The sequence below is a fragment of the Solea senegalensis genome, linkage group LG20 (assembly GCF_019176455.1).
Source record: "Solea senegalensis isolate Sse05_10M linkage group LG20, IFAPA_SoseM_1, whole genome shotgun sequence".
Classification (NCBI taxonomy): domain Eukaryota; kingdom Metazoa; phylum Chordata; class Actinopteri; order Pleuronectiformes; family Soleidae; genus Solea; species Solea senegalensis.
In genome coordinates, this window is record NC_058039.1 from 18310118 (window position 1) to 18325724 (window position 15607).

General features: G+C 43.5%; 1 protein-coding gene across 1 annotated transcript in view; it reads left to right on the forward strand.

Annotated features, from left to right (window-relative positions):
- grin2da (glutamate receptor, ionotropic, N-methyl D-aspartate 2D, a) overlaps positions 1-15607 on the forward strand; it is a 145466-nt gene that overhangs the window by 54234 nt on the left and 75625 nt on the right. Inside the window, exons 2-4 of the mRNA XM_044053097.1 lie at positions 4692-5372; positions 7381-7518; positions 12423-12689. Coding sequence (XP_043909032.1) covers positions 4869-5372; positions 7381-7518; positions 12423-12689 — 909 coding nt within the window. The 5' untranslated portion in view covers positions 4692-4868. The remainder of the gene's footprint in view (positions 1-4691; positions 5373-7380; positions 7519-12422; positions 12690-15607) is intronic.

Genomic DNA, 15607 nt, shown 5'->3' on the forward strand with positions numbered 1-15607 from the left:
TGACCATCATGATATTCAGTTCCGCCTGGATTTATAGGCTGACGTCACATCTTCCATCCATCGTCTACTGCTTTATCCTCCACATGGAGACATCGGTCTAGGAGTTACGGTATGCGTGCCAAATCATCGCTGACAGGATTTGGCACGCATACCGTAACTCCTAGACCGATGTCTCCATGTGGAGGATTTGTCCCTTAGTTGTATTGATCGCTGGATCATTTGTGTTCACTGGCTCAAAGGATGTTCTCCATCTCCTCCCTAACATCTCAACATCTCAATGTAGACCACCATGTTTGGGCGATGTCCAACAAGAGTTCATGAAGACGAAGAACTGACCATAACTCATGAGGACTTTTGTGTACCGTGTGTTTTCCTGAGGCTCGTACAGTAGTTGCTTCGTCCCCCTCGATGTATAATGCTAAAGGCTTTTGTTGCTTGGCGTTATCATAAATAAACGGTAACAGTCACTGGGTGGAGCGTAAAGCAGAAAGAGGCTACGACAGCAGAATGATTGTGTTTTCCGGATTCTTGGTTGGTATCCATTGGGGTTCTGGCGTATTTGTATGTTTGCTTAATGTGGGCCATCAGTAGCAGATCACCAGTGCCACCATTTCTCAGATGAAAGTGTAGATTTTGAGCTGCCGGCCCCCTGGGAGGCAAAACAACCCCAACATTTCTCTTCTTGTTGTAATTATTTGGCTTCTTCACTGAATTCCAAGTGTGATTACTCCGTCGTTCACCTCAGAGAGTTACCGACAAATTAAACCCACGTCAGACGGTTCTGGTTGAACTGACGCACATTCATGTGGAACAAAAAAAAGAGGCTTTTTAGAAAACATGGCATCGTCTGTGTTTGTGGTTTAAAAAAACCTTCACAGATATTTTATATTCATCTCAAAGTTGATGAATATAAAGTCATCTCAATGTTCACATCCAGTGACTCTGGTCCCAAACAGCCTCATACATCTCATACATATGGAGATGTGGTTTTGGTAAAAATAACAAAAAAATAGCATGTGCTCCTTCTATCACTTCATCTTCTCCAGCAGCTCTTTCTCTGCTTCCTTATTCTCCTTGTAGCGGCGGTGAAGTCTCCGCGGTGCTGCTCCTGCCGGCTCCTCTGGGCAGATCCACACTCCGACCTCAGTCTGTGCTCGGCTGTGGAAACAAAAAAATTAATTTGTTGGATTTGAAAACCACTGTTCCCCGACTTCCCGTCTCTAAGGAAACGACCTGACCTGCATATTGGGCTTTTTTTCCTTCTCCCTTTTCAGCCACAAACCCTTTGCTGTGCTTCTCTCTGAGCCGCAATGATGCAGCATATATGTATAGATATTTTTATATATACATATGTATATGTGTATATATATATGTATATGTATATATGTATGTATATATGTGTACATACATACATATGTATATGTGTAACACCATTTAGTTACACACAGTGTAATTCCACATTTTTTGAGTGTAACAATGTTGAGCTATACCGTTTGAATGAGTTGTATTTTGGTGTAGTTCCTTATTTCTACCAGCAGGGTGCGCACACAAGCGCTAATCAGGTCGCACTTCCTTTGTTTTTTTTCCCGGGCTTGTTAGTTTTTTTATTCGCGCACCGACGCTAACGAGCACAGTCACGCTGTAGCTAGAGCAAGTTAATGCTGATAATTAGGTAAAGAGTGGATAAAACATTATTTTGTTTGGCGTTATTAGTTCTGAAAGGTATCCGCACCTAGGAGAAGGTGTTTTGTGTTGCCGGACATCGTCATTTTTATCGTGTTTTGTCGAGAGAAAACTCCGGTGAGTAGTAGTCGTTAGCGCTTAGCATAGCATGCTAACGGCTAAGAACCTTGGCTAATAAGAGCACCAGCTTACATGCGTGGAGAGTGTGACGTCAGAAGCAGCTTCTTGGAGCATCTGGAGAAAGCACATCTATAACAACAAACAGATAAGAAACAAAATCACACACACTGATTTCGGACAAACTGTGGTCACTGACTTGTCTGGACGGTTTACTTTATTGGACTTTTTTTAATTTCATTTTTACTTTGAACAGCATTCCTTGTGTACTGTACATTTGTTTATTTTGCTGTTGTTTACAACTGAGGTTGTTATTGATAAATTCTTTTGTTATATGAAAACATATATAAATTCAGTCATAGCTGAACTATTTCCTGTTAAATTGAAGACTGGCTTCCTGCCATTAAATAGTTTTGTTGCTTCTTTCCTAACTGTTGTCCATGTCTATTATATCCTCCCTGAGCAAAACTATATCTTCTGCTTTAGCCTAAATCTCTCTATAGTTCATGTGCAATAGACATTTTATTGACAGGCATTTTACTTTTTCTCCTTTTGTTTATTTCACATTATTTTGTGAGTAAAGAGTTAAAACAAACATGGATATTGAACAAATGTATAGTATTAATGCAGAGCAGTTCATTTGTATTATTGGGCTAACCAAAACAGACACTGGTGCTGATGTCATTGCTTCATTAAGAACATATGGTAATGTACTAAAGTAGTGTGGCTTCAAGCTCCAGAAAAAGTGAAAGCAGCCATTGTAGAGTTTGCTACAGATGCCATGATGTCAATGTTGGAGCTAAATCTTCCTCTTGAGATTCCAAGTGTGAACAATCCTTCAGTGAACTGGCAGGCAGATAGTATTAATGCACTTACACATACTACTAGCCTTGCTTTAAGCAGTAGCAGTGAGTCTTCTGATGAGTGTTTGCTCTGAACACAGCACCACAGCTCATGTGCAATAGACATCCGTTACATATACATATATATGTATGTGTATGTATATACACATACATACTTTTCCAACAGGAAACTGAAGTTTGTAAACCACTCACTCTCCCACACCAAAGCCCATAGAGAAAATCAGTGATTTTAACATCACACACACGGGAGTTGTTGATCCACTGCTGCCTCATCACTAAGTTCACATATATTATTTTTTCAATTCAGCTAAAATATCTCTTTAATATTAATCTGCAACATCTTAATTTTGATGTCGGCGTAAGTTTGAATTTTTTAGGAACACACACACACACACACACACGGTGCATTAAGAGTGCGAGGCGTCGCCTTGACTGAAAACCTTTGCATATTTTTAGATTTACAGGAGCAGTAAATAGGTGGGATGAGTCGGCGCTGGTTGCGTGTGGTTTTACTCACGTTGTTTATTGGAGACTAAGTGCTTCATAACAACCTCCTAAATCAACAGCCGCACTTGAGGTTACACTCGCAGGCGTGTGAGTGAGTGAGAGAGGGAACCACGTCGTCGATCACATTTAAACACGACACATGAGGCGCGGGGGTGGGAAAAGTCTAATTATTGTCTTGATTTGAATAATACTGGCCTTTTAAATTTAGTATCATAATTTATCGTCCGTCAGCACCTTTTTCCTCTGAGTTTGTGCTTATTAAAGATAAAATGAACATTTAGCTTCATTTCAACATCCATGTAGACGAAGGCAATATTAACTCTACATTTATTATGATATTAGGTTTATTACATTGACGGATAAAAAAAATTCTAAAATGTATAATTTGAATGAATGATAATAAGTTACAATGATACTGGAGAAAAGAAACATCCACATTTAGCTGTTCTAATAAAACTGGACATAAATTCAATTCAAGGACAAAATGTTATTGTTATTTAAATAATTGAAAAGATTTCTGTATAATTAAATGTTGGTGAAACTTTTCACCCTCTTTAATCATTCACATTTTTGTCACGTGACACGCCCACGCTGCATTGATTTGTTTTACGTGAAGACAGACGGAGACAGCAGTGACTCTGGGTCAGTAAAGTGAGACGAGTGGATGGAAGGCAGCCAAGAATGTTTTCATTTCAGAGTGAATTTTACTGCTGCTAAGTCAGGTCTGATAGTTTTGCCTGTTTTCACGCAGCAAACATATAATGTTGCATCGTTTCTGTTCGGTCTCTTTGTGCAACATTAAACAAAAGAATTGTACAAATTGCATTTCGTTTCTTCAGTTGAAAACGTGACACAGGGCGGGGTAGTGGGTAAAATTGTTGCCTTGCTGCAAAAAGACCACGATTCACAACCCGGTCCGAGCAAAGGCCTTTCTGCGTGGACCCACACATCCCCTGTCTCCTCCCACTGTCCACAAACATGCAGCAGTTAACTGGACACTCTTAGGTACAGGGGTCTAAATTTGCGGCCCGGGGGCCACCTGCGGCCCACCAGTCCATGTCCTGCGGCCTTATACACTTATTTTGAAATAATTAAATTGAACATTTAATTATAAATAAGCCTGTCTAGTGTTTATTTGTATATTTTGTTTTAATGTTTGTGTTTTTGTTATTTACAGATTCATTTTACATCATAATTATGTTTTTTTTTCGTTGTGAACTATATATCAAAACAAACACTTTTACTTTGAAGTATTTGTAATTGCAACATCATGACGGATTATCAAGATATTTTCATTTCTAATCACTAAACCGTTCATTTTTCCCTCCTGACCAGACTAGAAGTTCACTGGCCCCCAGGTCATTTTGAGTTTGAGGCCCCTGCTCTAAGGCGTGACCCCACCTTTCCTCAGTCAGCTGGGATTGGCTCCACCTCCCTTGACCCTCACGTAAAGGACAAAGCGGGAGAAAATGTATGAATGAAACACTGACTGTGTCTCCTCTGTCTCTGCTTCCTCCTCAGCGTCTCCTCTCCTCACCAGGTGAAGCCCTGTGACCCGCTGACGCTCCCCCATCCTCCCCTCCCACCCCACCCCCTCCCACAGACATCACCCACTGTCCCCACCTCCCACCCAAACCACCTGGCCTTCGCACCTGTCCGTCCTCATCCGACCACTGCCACTGGTCCCTCTTTTACCCCATGGTGGCCCCACGGCCTGCCCTCTCACTGCTATTGGCTGTCCTGGCCTGCACGGGGCCCGCACGCCCCTCGCCCCCCCTGCTGCTCCGGCCCCGGGAGAGAGAGAGGGACTCGGGTGGCGTCAACATTGCCGTGATCCACTCGGGCACCTCCCTACTCCCGGAGACGGCGGTGGTGGGAGGCGCGGGGGTCGGTGAGCCGGGGCCGGGGCCAGGAAACGGTCCAGGAGGAGGAGAAAGAGGCGAGAGAGGCGAGAGAGGCGAGAGAGGAGGAGGAGCAGAGAGAGGAGGAAGGGGAGTGATGGACACAGCTTCACTTGCAGGAGTGGCTGCGATGGCCGGGTTCTCATCCTCCATATCATCCCTGTCTCTGGCGGCGCTGGTGGGGGAGACGGTGATGACACCGTCGGGTCAGGCCAATGTCATCTACCTGGCCGTGAACGAGAGCAGCCCGGGCAGTTTACTGCTGCAGCTGTGTGAGCTGCTGGCCACCACACCACTGCAGGTACACACACACACACACACACACGGCCATGTTTCACACATGTTCACAGACTTTTCCAACAGGAAGCTAAAGTTTCTCTCCCACACCAAACCCCATACAGAAAATCAGTGATTTTAGCACGCATGCACACAGGAGCTGCTGTGTCACACGTGGTGTTAGCTGTTAATGTTAGCATCCGTGCCCAATAACCTATACTGTCATTCTGCATTATTTATTAATTACATTAATATTAGTATTAGCATGTCAGCATGTAACTCATCTGTTTTGCAGCTTGAGACAGTGTGAAAACGAAATGACTGCCATCAGATTTTAGCCAGCCTTTAATTCAATATTCAATTTTAAAACGTACGACTACAATGTAGTTTTATTATGTGGTTCTCTTCATTCATTCATTCATTCATTCATTCATTCATTCATTCATTCAGTCATTGTTTCACAAACTGTGCTGTCATTCATGTCCGTGTTTGTTCATGCAATCATTAATTCCTTCATTCATAGTTTGACACGTGTGGTGGAACTTCATCTGCGTGACGATTCCCATGAAGGTAATAATTCACACGACATTCATTCATTCATTCATCTGTAGGAATATACATCATGCAAACTGTGTGTGTTGATTTATTTTCATGTCAGAACAGTGACAAGGACGCGTCACAATCATCATAAATCAAAAAAAAAAAGTGATATGGACTCGTTTAGGTAGCAATGGCTGACTCTCGTCCAGGTTGTGTGTGTGGGTGTGTGCGTGCGTGCGTGCGTGCGTGTGTGGATGATTTGCATATGAAATGCTTCCCGGTGAGGATTGAGCTGTCGGCTACACTTAGCTTCAATTTACCGCCCGGAATCAGTACAAGAAAACAAGCGTAAGGTCATGAAGATGCACTCGAGTCACAGGCCTGTATCATTACGTGGAGTCGAGGCAATTTCCACAACTTTGTTGTTCATGTTTTCAGATTTTTACCACTTAAAAATAACCTCATTAAGTCTACGATATCTTAAGAACATGTTCATGTCTTTTTTTCACTGTTGGACAGACTTTCCCAACAGGAAACTAAAGTTTCTCTCCCACACCAAACCCCACAGAGAAAACCATTGATTTAAGCTGGTGGGGACAGAGGAGCTGCTGGTCTACTGCTGCCTCGTGTGGTCATTTTGTGTCACTACAGTTAAACCAAATGAAGAATTCTAGATGCCCAAGTCACAAAATAAGACATTAGAAGTTAGTGATGGAGGCAGCAGTGGATCAACAACTCCTGTGTATGTGTGTGATGTTAGAATCACTCTCTCTGTGGGGTTTGGTGTGGCAGAGTGAAAAGTATATAAACTTTGGATTCCTGTTGGAAAAGTCTGTCTAACAGTGACATGTAGACTTAGACTTAGAATGGGTTAGCCGTGGATCAGTGGTAGACGGGGTTGTCTTCCTATTGTAAGGTTGGGGGTTTGATCACGAGCTACACTGCACTACATGTTGACGTGTGCTTGGGTAAAGACTCTGAACTCCTGACAGCTGTGCTGGCAGCGTGAGAACGGAGCTGATGTGTGATAGAAATACTGAATACTGTATCCATGAATGTGTGAGTGACAAGTGCTTTGACTGAACTGTAACGGTGCTATGTGCACTAAATTCAGACCCACTCAATAATAACACTACTCTAGTACATTTCGTGTCAAGGTTGCACAGTTTTATTCAAAAAAATGGTCCTCAAAAATTGTCTTCAGTCACATTTTTATCTGCACACTCGTCAGAGCAGCACAGCAATCACATTCATGACATAAATAAATAAAAAACAGCATCTGAAGTTCTTCATTAAACCTCTGAAACCCTTTCGGAAATATTCCGTTTGTCTCGCAGTGGAGACGTTTGTCAGAGAAGTGAAGTCATTATCGGAGTGTCAGCTGTCGTGTGTTCCAGGGTGTATAAACCAAACAGTAAAACTCTGTTGTAAGACTCTGATGTAACTGTTTCACACTCACACACACACACACCCACGTGTCGTTCTTACTGCAGGGTTTGGTGTTTGAGGAGGAGAGACCGCCGCCGCCAAACCGCGCCCCTCTGGCTCCCATGCTGGAGTTTGTCTCCGCCCAGACGGGGGTCCCCGTGGTCGCTGTGGGGGGCGGGGCCAGCCTGGGACGAGAGCCACAGGTAAAAAACAACAGCAACAAAACATTTCTGAATGTTGCGTCATCTTTTTTTTTTTGTCTTTTGTTAAATTTTTTAAATGCCAGTCGTAATAGTTTCTTTATTGTTGTTGTTATTGTTATTATTGTTATTATTATTATTATTATTATTATCATTTGTGAAAGTCCCGAGCGACAAGAAAAGTGGATTTTAGGCAAATGTCTAAATGTTTACTGAACAAAACCTTCACAACTTTAATTGTTTGACGTGTTCAGACAATGATTACCTCGTTTTTTTTAACTGTTAGACTACGTTTTGTGACTAAAAATCTAAATTTGTAAACCACTCACTCTCTCACACCAAAGACCACAGAGAAAAGTGATTTTAGCTGCGGGGACACAGGCGCTGCTGGTCCTCTGCTGCCTCGTGTGGTCACTTTGTGTCACTGAGGCCAATCTGAATCAAGGATTTTAAATGCAGAATTTACAGAATTTGAACTTAGTGACAGAGGCAGTTCCTGTGTGTGTGATGTTAAAATCACTGATTTTCTCTATGGGCTTTGGTGTGGGAGAGTGTGGCCGTTTCTCAATACTCAAGTATATACTTGAGAAGTACGCTGGGAGTATATACTTGCCAAGTACGGGAGTACACAAGTATGTGGTTGTTTCTCAATACTCAAGTATGCAAGTATGTATGTATTGTTCTGCTGTTTGAATGGTGGCTGGTGCCGAGTGCTGCAGCCTCATTAGCGCCACCTACAGTGTTGATAAATGAACATATGAAATACTTTTAATAAATGCATATATATGTTGTTATTATTTTTACATTTTAAATATTTATAAATATAGTGCAGCATTAAGTAGTGTAGTGTATATGTATGTATGTGTATATATATATATATATATATATATATATATATATAGAGAGAACTCACGAACATATATATATATGTGTATATATGGAGAGAACTCACGCACACACGTGGAGAACATGCAAACTCCATGCAGAAAGGCCCTTGTTCGAACCCAGGTCTTCTCGCTGCAAGGCGAGAGTGCTAACCACTACACCACCGTGTGTCCTGCGACTTTAATGTAAATCTAAAATTCAAAGTTAAAATAAAACATTAATAATATACAAACTTTCAAACTGTCAGGTCAAAACGTTTCCATTAAAAACAAAATAACATGTCAACAACAAATCTATGGATCACACCGAGCATCTAATGACAGCGACATCTGAGCCAGTGGATCATTTCATCAGGACAGGCCGAGGTAACGCTGCTCTGTGTCTGATGTAGCGACGCTGGTTCTCTCGGTAAAATCAGGATCTACTGCAACAGATTTAATTGACTTTGTGTCCGTGAACACAACATTAACATTAACATTAGCATATTATCTTTGTCCTGTTTACAATATAGTCAATAAATCCATCTGCAGCTGTGGTCTGCGTCCTCTCGGCTCTGTTTGGGTCTTAACTGACTCCTCAGGGTGATATTTTGTCTCCTTAGCTGCTCAGTGCTCCTCTAACTTCATCTGCTGTTTGGGAGGAAGTGCACAGTGGCCTCTGTAAGTGCTTTCCTGCCAAAAAGCAGAGATGCTGTGTGACAGCAGTGAGAGGAGCAGTCGCCAGGAACAAAACAAAAACACCAGCAGCTGAAAAGGATGTAACCGAGGGCTGTGTGTCATCACCCCGAGAGACGGGAGAACTCATCTGGTCAAGGTGGAATTTATTCCATAAGACGTGAGGCTCAGACCTCAGCGTTTTGCAGTAATGATGAAAAACTATTGAAATGTTGTCAGAGTCGTCGTCAGAAATGTTTTTATCACTGAGAAGAGTTTGGACACATGATGTCAATGCACTGTGGAAATCTTCATTCAGAAAATAACCAATCAACTGAGGTTAAAGCAGAACTCTGCAGGACGTTCATCCTGATTTTATGGCTGTAGAATTGTCCAAAAATGTTCCAAGATAACTTTCACTTTACTGTCTTGTACTGTTACGTACTGTCCCGCACTGTTCAGTACTGTCATGTACTGTCCCGTACTGTACTGTCTCATACTATCCTGTACTGTCCCGTACTGTCTCATACTGTCCCGTACTGTCCTGTCCCATACTGTCACCTGCAGCTTCACCTTGTTTCCTGTTTCATTTCGGCTCATTGTTACAGACTCAATTATCGTTTTCTCTCTCTCTCTCCCTCTCTCTTCGCTCAGCTGGTTAATTTGTGTCTCGGGTGGTTAGAGATGTGTTTTCTAACGGATGGTGATAAATAGATGAAGCTAACAGAGCAGCTCAGTCTGACAGCAGAGAGATTAAATAATCTGTTTTAAAGTGGATCTTCCTGACAGAACACGGCTGACAAGAAACAAACTCTCACTCTCGTCACATTAGATCACGTTTCTACGACGACACGGGTGGAAATAAAGCAGAGGTTATAGACTTTAACTTGTTCTACAATCTCAGAGGTCAAGCTATAATCTGAGATTAACAATATAGAGGTTGTTTTCAGTTATTATTGAGCTGGAAAAGCTTCACTTGATTGAGCCGTCACTTTGTTCCACCTGTCACCTGTGTATGAAATGAAATTATCTTTGGGAATATGACGAGTCTTACGCTCAGGTCTGTGTCAAGGCTCGCGTCTGTGTTGACGCTCAGGTCTGTGTCGACGCTCAGGTCTGTGTAGACGCTCGCGTCTGTGTCGACGCTCAGGTCTGTGTAGACAGGTCTGTGTAGACGCGCCTGTCAGGTGTCAGGTAGAGCCGCGCCGTAGAGACGCTCTGCAGAGGCCCAGCCAGGCCGCCTGTGTTGACGCCAGGTTCAGGTAGACGCCGCCTGTGTAGACGCCAGGTCGCCGGCCTGTAGACGCCGTGCTCAGGTTGACGCCGCCTGTGTAGACGCCACGTCGACGCCAGGTCTGTGTAGCCACGCCAGGTCCGACGCCACGCCAGACGCATTCAGCGGCCAGGTTGACGCCGCCTGTGTTGACGCCAGGTCTGTTTCTGACGCCAGGTCTGTGATGTTTCGCCAGGTTCGTGTCGACGCCAGGTTCGTGGTGTAGACGCGGCCTGTGTTGACGCCAGCCAGGCTGTTCCCGACGCCAGGTTCGTAGATGCTCGCCTGTGTCCACGCCAGGTCTGTGTCGGCCAGGTTCGTGTAGACGCCCGCCTGTGTTGATCAGGTCTGTGTGACGCCAGGTCAGACGCCGCCTGTGTTGACGCCAGTCTTGTGTAGACGCCAGCCTGCCACGCCAGGTCCGTTGACGCCAGGTGAGAGGTTGACGCCAGGTTCTCTGTAGACGCCAGGGTCGACGCCGGCCGTCTGTGTGCGGGTCGTGTCAGACAGTGTGTGTGTGTCGCCGGGTCGCTGGGTCAGGTCAGGTCTTGTCCGCCAGGTCTGTGTAGCCGCGGGTCCGGTCGAGGTCTGTGTCGACGTCGGGTCTGTCGACGCCGGGTTCGTGTGTGTAGACGCTGGTCCGCAGGTCTGTGTCGACGGTCTGTGTCGACGCCGGGTCTGTGTCAGGTCTGTGTCGGGCTGGGTTCTCAGGTCAGGTCTGTGTCAGGTCTGTGTCGCGGGGTCTGTGTCAGGTCTGTGTCGACGCTGGGGTCTGTGTCAGGTCTGTGTCGACGCTGGGGTCTGTGGCGCTGTGACGTCCCTCGCTCACTCGGCTGGGATTTGACAGATATGCTGGATGTTGTATGTACAGTCTTGTACTAGATTACATTAGATTAGGTTAGATTACACGAGATTAGATGTGATCAATTTTGATGGATTGTATTGGACTATATTGGATTTCATGAAATTAGACTGGATTACACTGAGATTGTATAAAATTTGATGAGATTACGCTGCATTAAATTGGGTGAGATTGGACTAGATTACACAGGATTAAATTGAATGAGATTGTACTAGGTTACACTGTATTAGATTGATACTGGACTGGATTACACTGGATTAAATTGGATGAGATTACACTAGATTAAATCTGATTTTTTCCTCTTCCATGATTCACACGTTCACGCAAATTATGTTACATTTCATCAGATTTTCCCGCCGTGCTCTTTTGTTTTTGTTTAAAGTAAAACAACCATAGAAGAATATCCGATCGCAGTGATGTCGCCTGACGCTCAGACATGAAGTGGCTCGTCTTTTCAGATTAGTCATGATTGCAGCAGCAGGGAGGAGGAGGAAGAGGAGGAGGAAGGATGTCATTGTCTCTTTCACTGACACTGAAAGCCTCATTCACACACCAAGGACGCCTTTGACATGCAGACTGTTTTATTCTCGGAGCGGAAACTGTGTGAGAACAATAGGAACTGGGGTTTATGTAACTATTGTAAAGACACACACACACACACATGTGCTTACAGAATTTAGAATGTAGGATTTTCAAACTGCAATCCATGAAATATTAAACACTGTGTGTTACCAGTGTTCAGTTTATGCAAGATGAGTTTAAACTCAGCAGGAAGTGAACGTACATCACACCAATCCTGGAGTCTCTGCGTTAATTATCTGTGAGCACCGTCCACAGACGCGTCCACTCGCTAGGAATTGAACCCACAACCCTTGAAAGACAACTCACCCTACCACTGAGCCACCACACACTCAGGTCATCTTCATATTTACCTGATTTTATGAACCTTCTAGAACCTTCAGACCTTCATGGATGTTCCTGTGTCTGTGTGATGGACATCCTTGGACATAAAATGCAGTACACTAGGGGGAGTATAGCCTTTGTGGAGATGTGGTTGATTTGCACAGGAGCCGTGTTTGTCTTCTCTGTCTTTCAAAAAGCCAAGTTCTTGTCTCCAGTAATAAACAATAGTATGTTATGTTAATGTTGGTTCTTGTATCTCAGAACAAAGACGAGCAGGTAGATGTTTGTTCTAACATGTCGTCGCGGTCGTCCTCTCTCATGTGTCCTTCAGGAGAGCGGCTCCATCTACCTGCAGTTCACCTGCTCCACCTCGCTGCAGCTGGAGGTCATCTTCGAGGTGCTGGAGGAGTACGACTGGACTGCCTTCTCCGTGGTGACCACGCGCCACCATGGCTACGAGGACTTCCTGGCCATGGTGGAGGGCATGACGGACGGCTCGTTCATCGGCTGGGAGAAGAAGAGCGTGGTGGTCCTCAACGTGACGGATGACCCGGGCGGGGCGCGGACCAAGAGGCTGCTCAAGGACAACGAGGCTCAGGTGACAATGAGTGTTTTTCTGTTGTTTTATTGACCTTTTTCTAAATGAATGTCGACTTTCAGGACCAGTTCACTGGTTACCAGGTCGTTTTGAAAGTCCTTGTTACTACTTTGAGGGCTTTAATGGTCAGGCTCCTTCATACCTCGCTGATCTGCTGAACCTTTACTCCCCCAGACTCAGGTCAGCAGATCAGAGGCTGTGAGTTCTGGTTTACACACATGATTATTGTAGATGAAACACAGTTGACACACGACAAACAGTTGTAGTAACTTCATAGTTCCTCCTCAATGTGGGCGGAGTCATCACAGCTTATCATGATATTTCATAGAACCTGATCCCATAAATGTTTAAATCCAGGGTCCAAGTACGACCAGAGGAAGCTCGGGTACCTCTGGCACCAGAGTTTGAGAACCATGGGGGCAAACAAAGCGATTAATGACATTTAGGAAGTTTTTGAGAACATAAAATGTGTATTTTGTAATAATCGGACGATAATTAAAAATGTTCCCGGTGAGTTTGTGCGGCAGAAAACAACCATGACACACGCAATGATTAAAGTGAGTGTGTTCTTTACAGTAAGTCAGTCAGAGAGAGACGTTCCCACTCACTGCTCTCTCTATTGTTCCCTCTCTCTCATCAGTCATTAACTCATCTCAAAATCAAACGCCGTGTACTTCATTTAAGCCTGAAATTAAAATGACTGTGGCGTCTCCCGCGGGGACGTCTGTCTTCATGAGTCCTGACAGCGTTATGCTGCGGCTCATTCAAAATTATTTATCTTTACGTCTTGTTTTAATGCGTCTCTGAAGTGCCGTGCTGTGGACGCCGCGCGCTGCTGCTGCACGGACCATTTATTTTACTTCAAAAAGCTGCACTCAGCCAATTATCATAGCGCGCCGTCAGCTGACGAGCAGGTGTGAGGTTTTGTTTTCAGCTGTTTGAGGCGGGAAAGTTTATCGTGAGTGCTGCAACATAAACTATAAATGTAGTCATTCATTCATTCATTTCTGAACAAAAAAAACATTAAAAGTCTGCACTGCATCTAAGGCAGAGCAGTTTTGACATGTTTTCTGATCTAAAAACAGAAACAAGCTCCAACATCTAACAGTTACTCTCATCTCATGCTACGTTCACACACGATCCTGAGACAAATGGCGTTAATTTTGTCGCAGGATCATTTTGTACATTTGGGAATTAGATTTGTGTTAATATTTTAAAACAACACTTTTAAAGAAGCAAATAAAATCTGGATTTAATCATTCAAAATTGTTCTTTGGGTTCCGTGATTTGTTCTTTGTGCCGTGGGTTTTTGTTTATGGGCATGTGACATGTGACAGAATAATTGTAAATATCTAACTTATAATTTGACAATTATTTTGTCACATGTCGAAATGGAAAACATGGGGAACGAGTTCCAGACGCACAGCGACTCCAAGCCCATGATGACTTCCTGTTATTGAGCTGTCAGTCCAAAACTCAGTAGCCAATCAGCAGGCAAATTCCTAAGGCCCGTCCACGAATAAAAAACAAATCAAATCACGGAGCACAAAGAACAAGTGCATTTTCAAACAATAAAATATAATATTTTTGAATGATTATATCCAGATTTTATTTGCTTCTTAAAAAGTAGATGAAACAAACATCACGTCACTGGTTACTGTGCTCAGCAGGGACGTCAGTTCCGATGCGTTCCTGTTGGGAAGTCAGGAACTCTTCCGCTAACTCACATATGTCAGAGTCAAGGCCCGCGGGCCGGATCCGGCCCGTGAATGAGTTATCTCTGGCCCGCGGGATGATATTTAATTACTATTAAAACCGGCCCGCAGTATTATGTGCCCGCAGCACCATAATACTACAAATCCCAAGATGCACTGCGAGTGCATTGGCGCGTACCGAGTGCCCGCAAGCGGCACAGTCACAGTGTCCGTGAGCGCTGCTGAGTTTGCGCGTTTCATCCCCGACACAATGCCTGAGCTGCGCACCCAAGTTGCTCGCACGCTGTCTATGTTTGGCAGCACATACCTGTGTGAACAACTGTTTTCATTGATGAAACTAAACAAAACATCACATAGGAGTCGTCTTACTGATGAACACCTGAACTCAATCCTGAGGATTTCCTCAGCTCAGAGCCTAACGCCAAATATTAATGAACTTGTACTCAAGATGAGACACCAAGTATCGAGCTCAACCTCAGACAAGTGAGCAGAAAGGACTTGCACTTGATATTTCTTTGAAGGGAATTATTATTATTTTTTTTAAATTAATTATTAAGTTTGCACTAACCTTTCTAATTTTATTATAAAATGCAGACATTGGTGAGGATCAGAGCTGCACACTGATTTGTTTTTAATGCATGCTGTTTCATTTTTGCATTTATCTTGCCATTGCGCTTTGAAGGAAAATGACATTTTGCTGTTTACCTGTTAAAAAAAAGAAGAAAAAACGTTATCAATTTGTTACTCAAAGAGCCTTGAGAAAATATTGTAACTGATTTTATTTATGTTTTGCTTAATTTAATTTAATTTAATTTAATTTAATTTAATTTAATTTAATTTAATTTAATTTAATTTAATGATTAATGTTAAGTGCAATATAGGCTGTGTTATTGGTATTGGTTCAATATGTGCAATAATTGCGAGTTTTAATAAACATTGAACCAGCCCGGCCCTCCACTTGTACCATTTTTTTTATTTTGGACCCCCGTGTATTTGACTTTGACATGACTGCTCTAACTGGAAGACCCAAGTTGGTGCAATCTCACATTCCCCCGACTTAGGAGCCAAAATGGCTGCCACGTAATCAGTAGTTGGGGACTCCAACTCCTGAATTACACTGAAAGTCCAACTTGGGATTTATGAGCAACCTCTCCAACCTGGGTGGACCTGGAACCAGAACTGGATTAACTGTTCAGTGCAAAA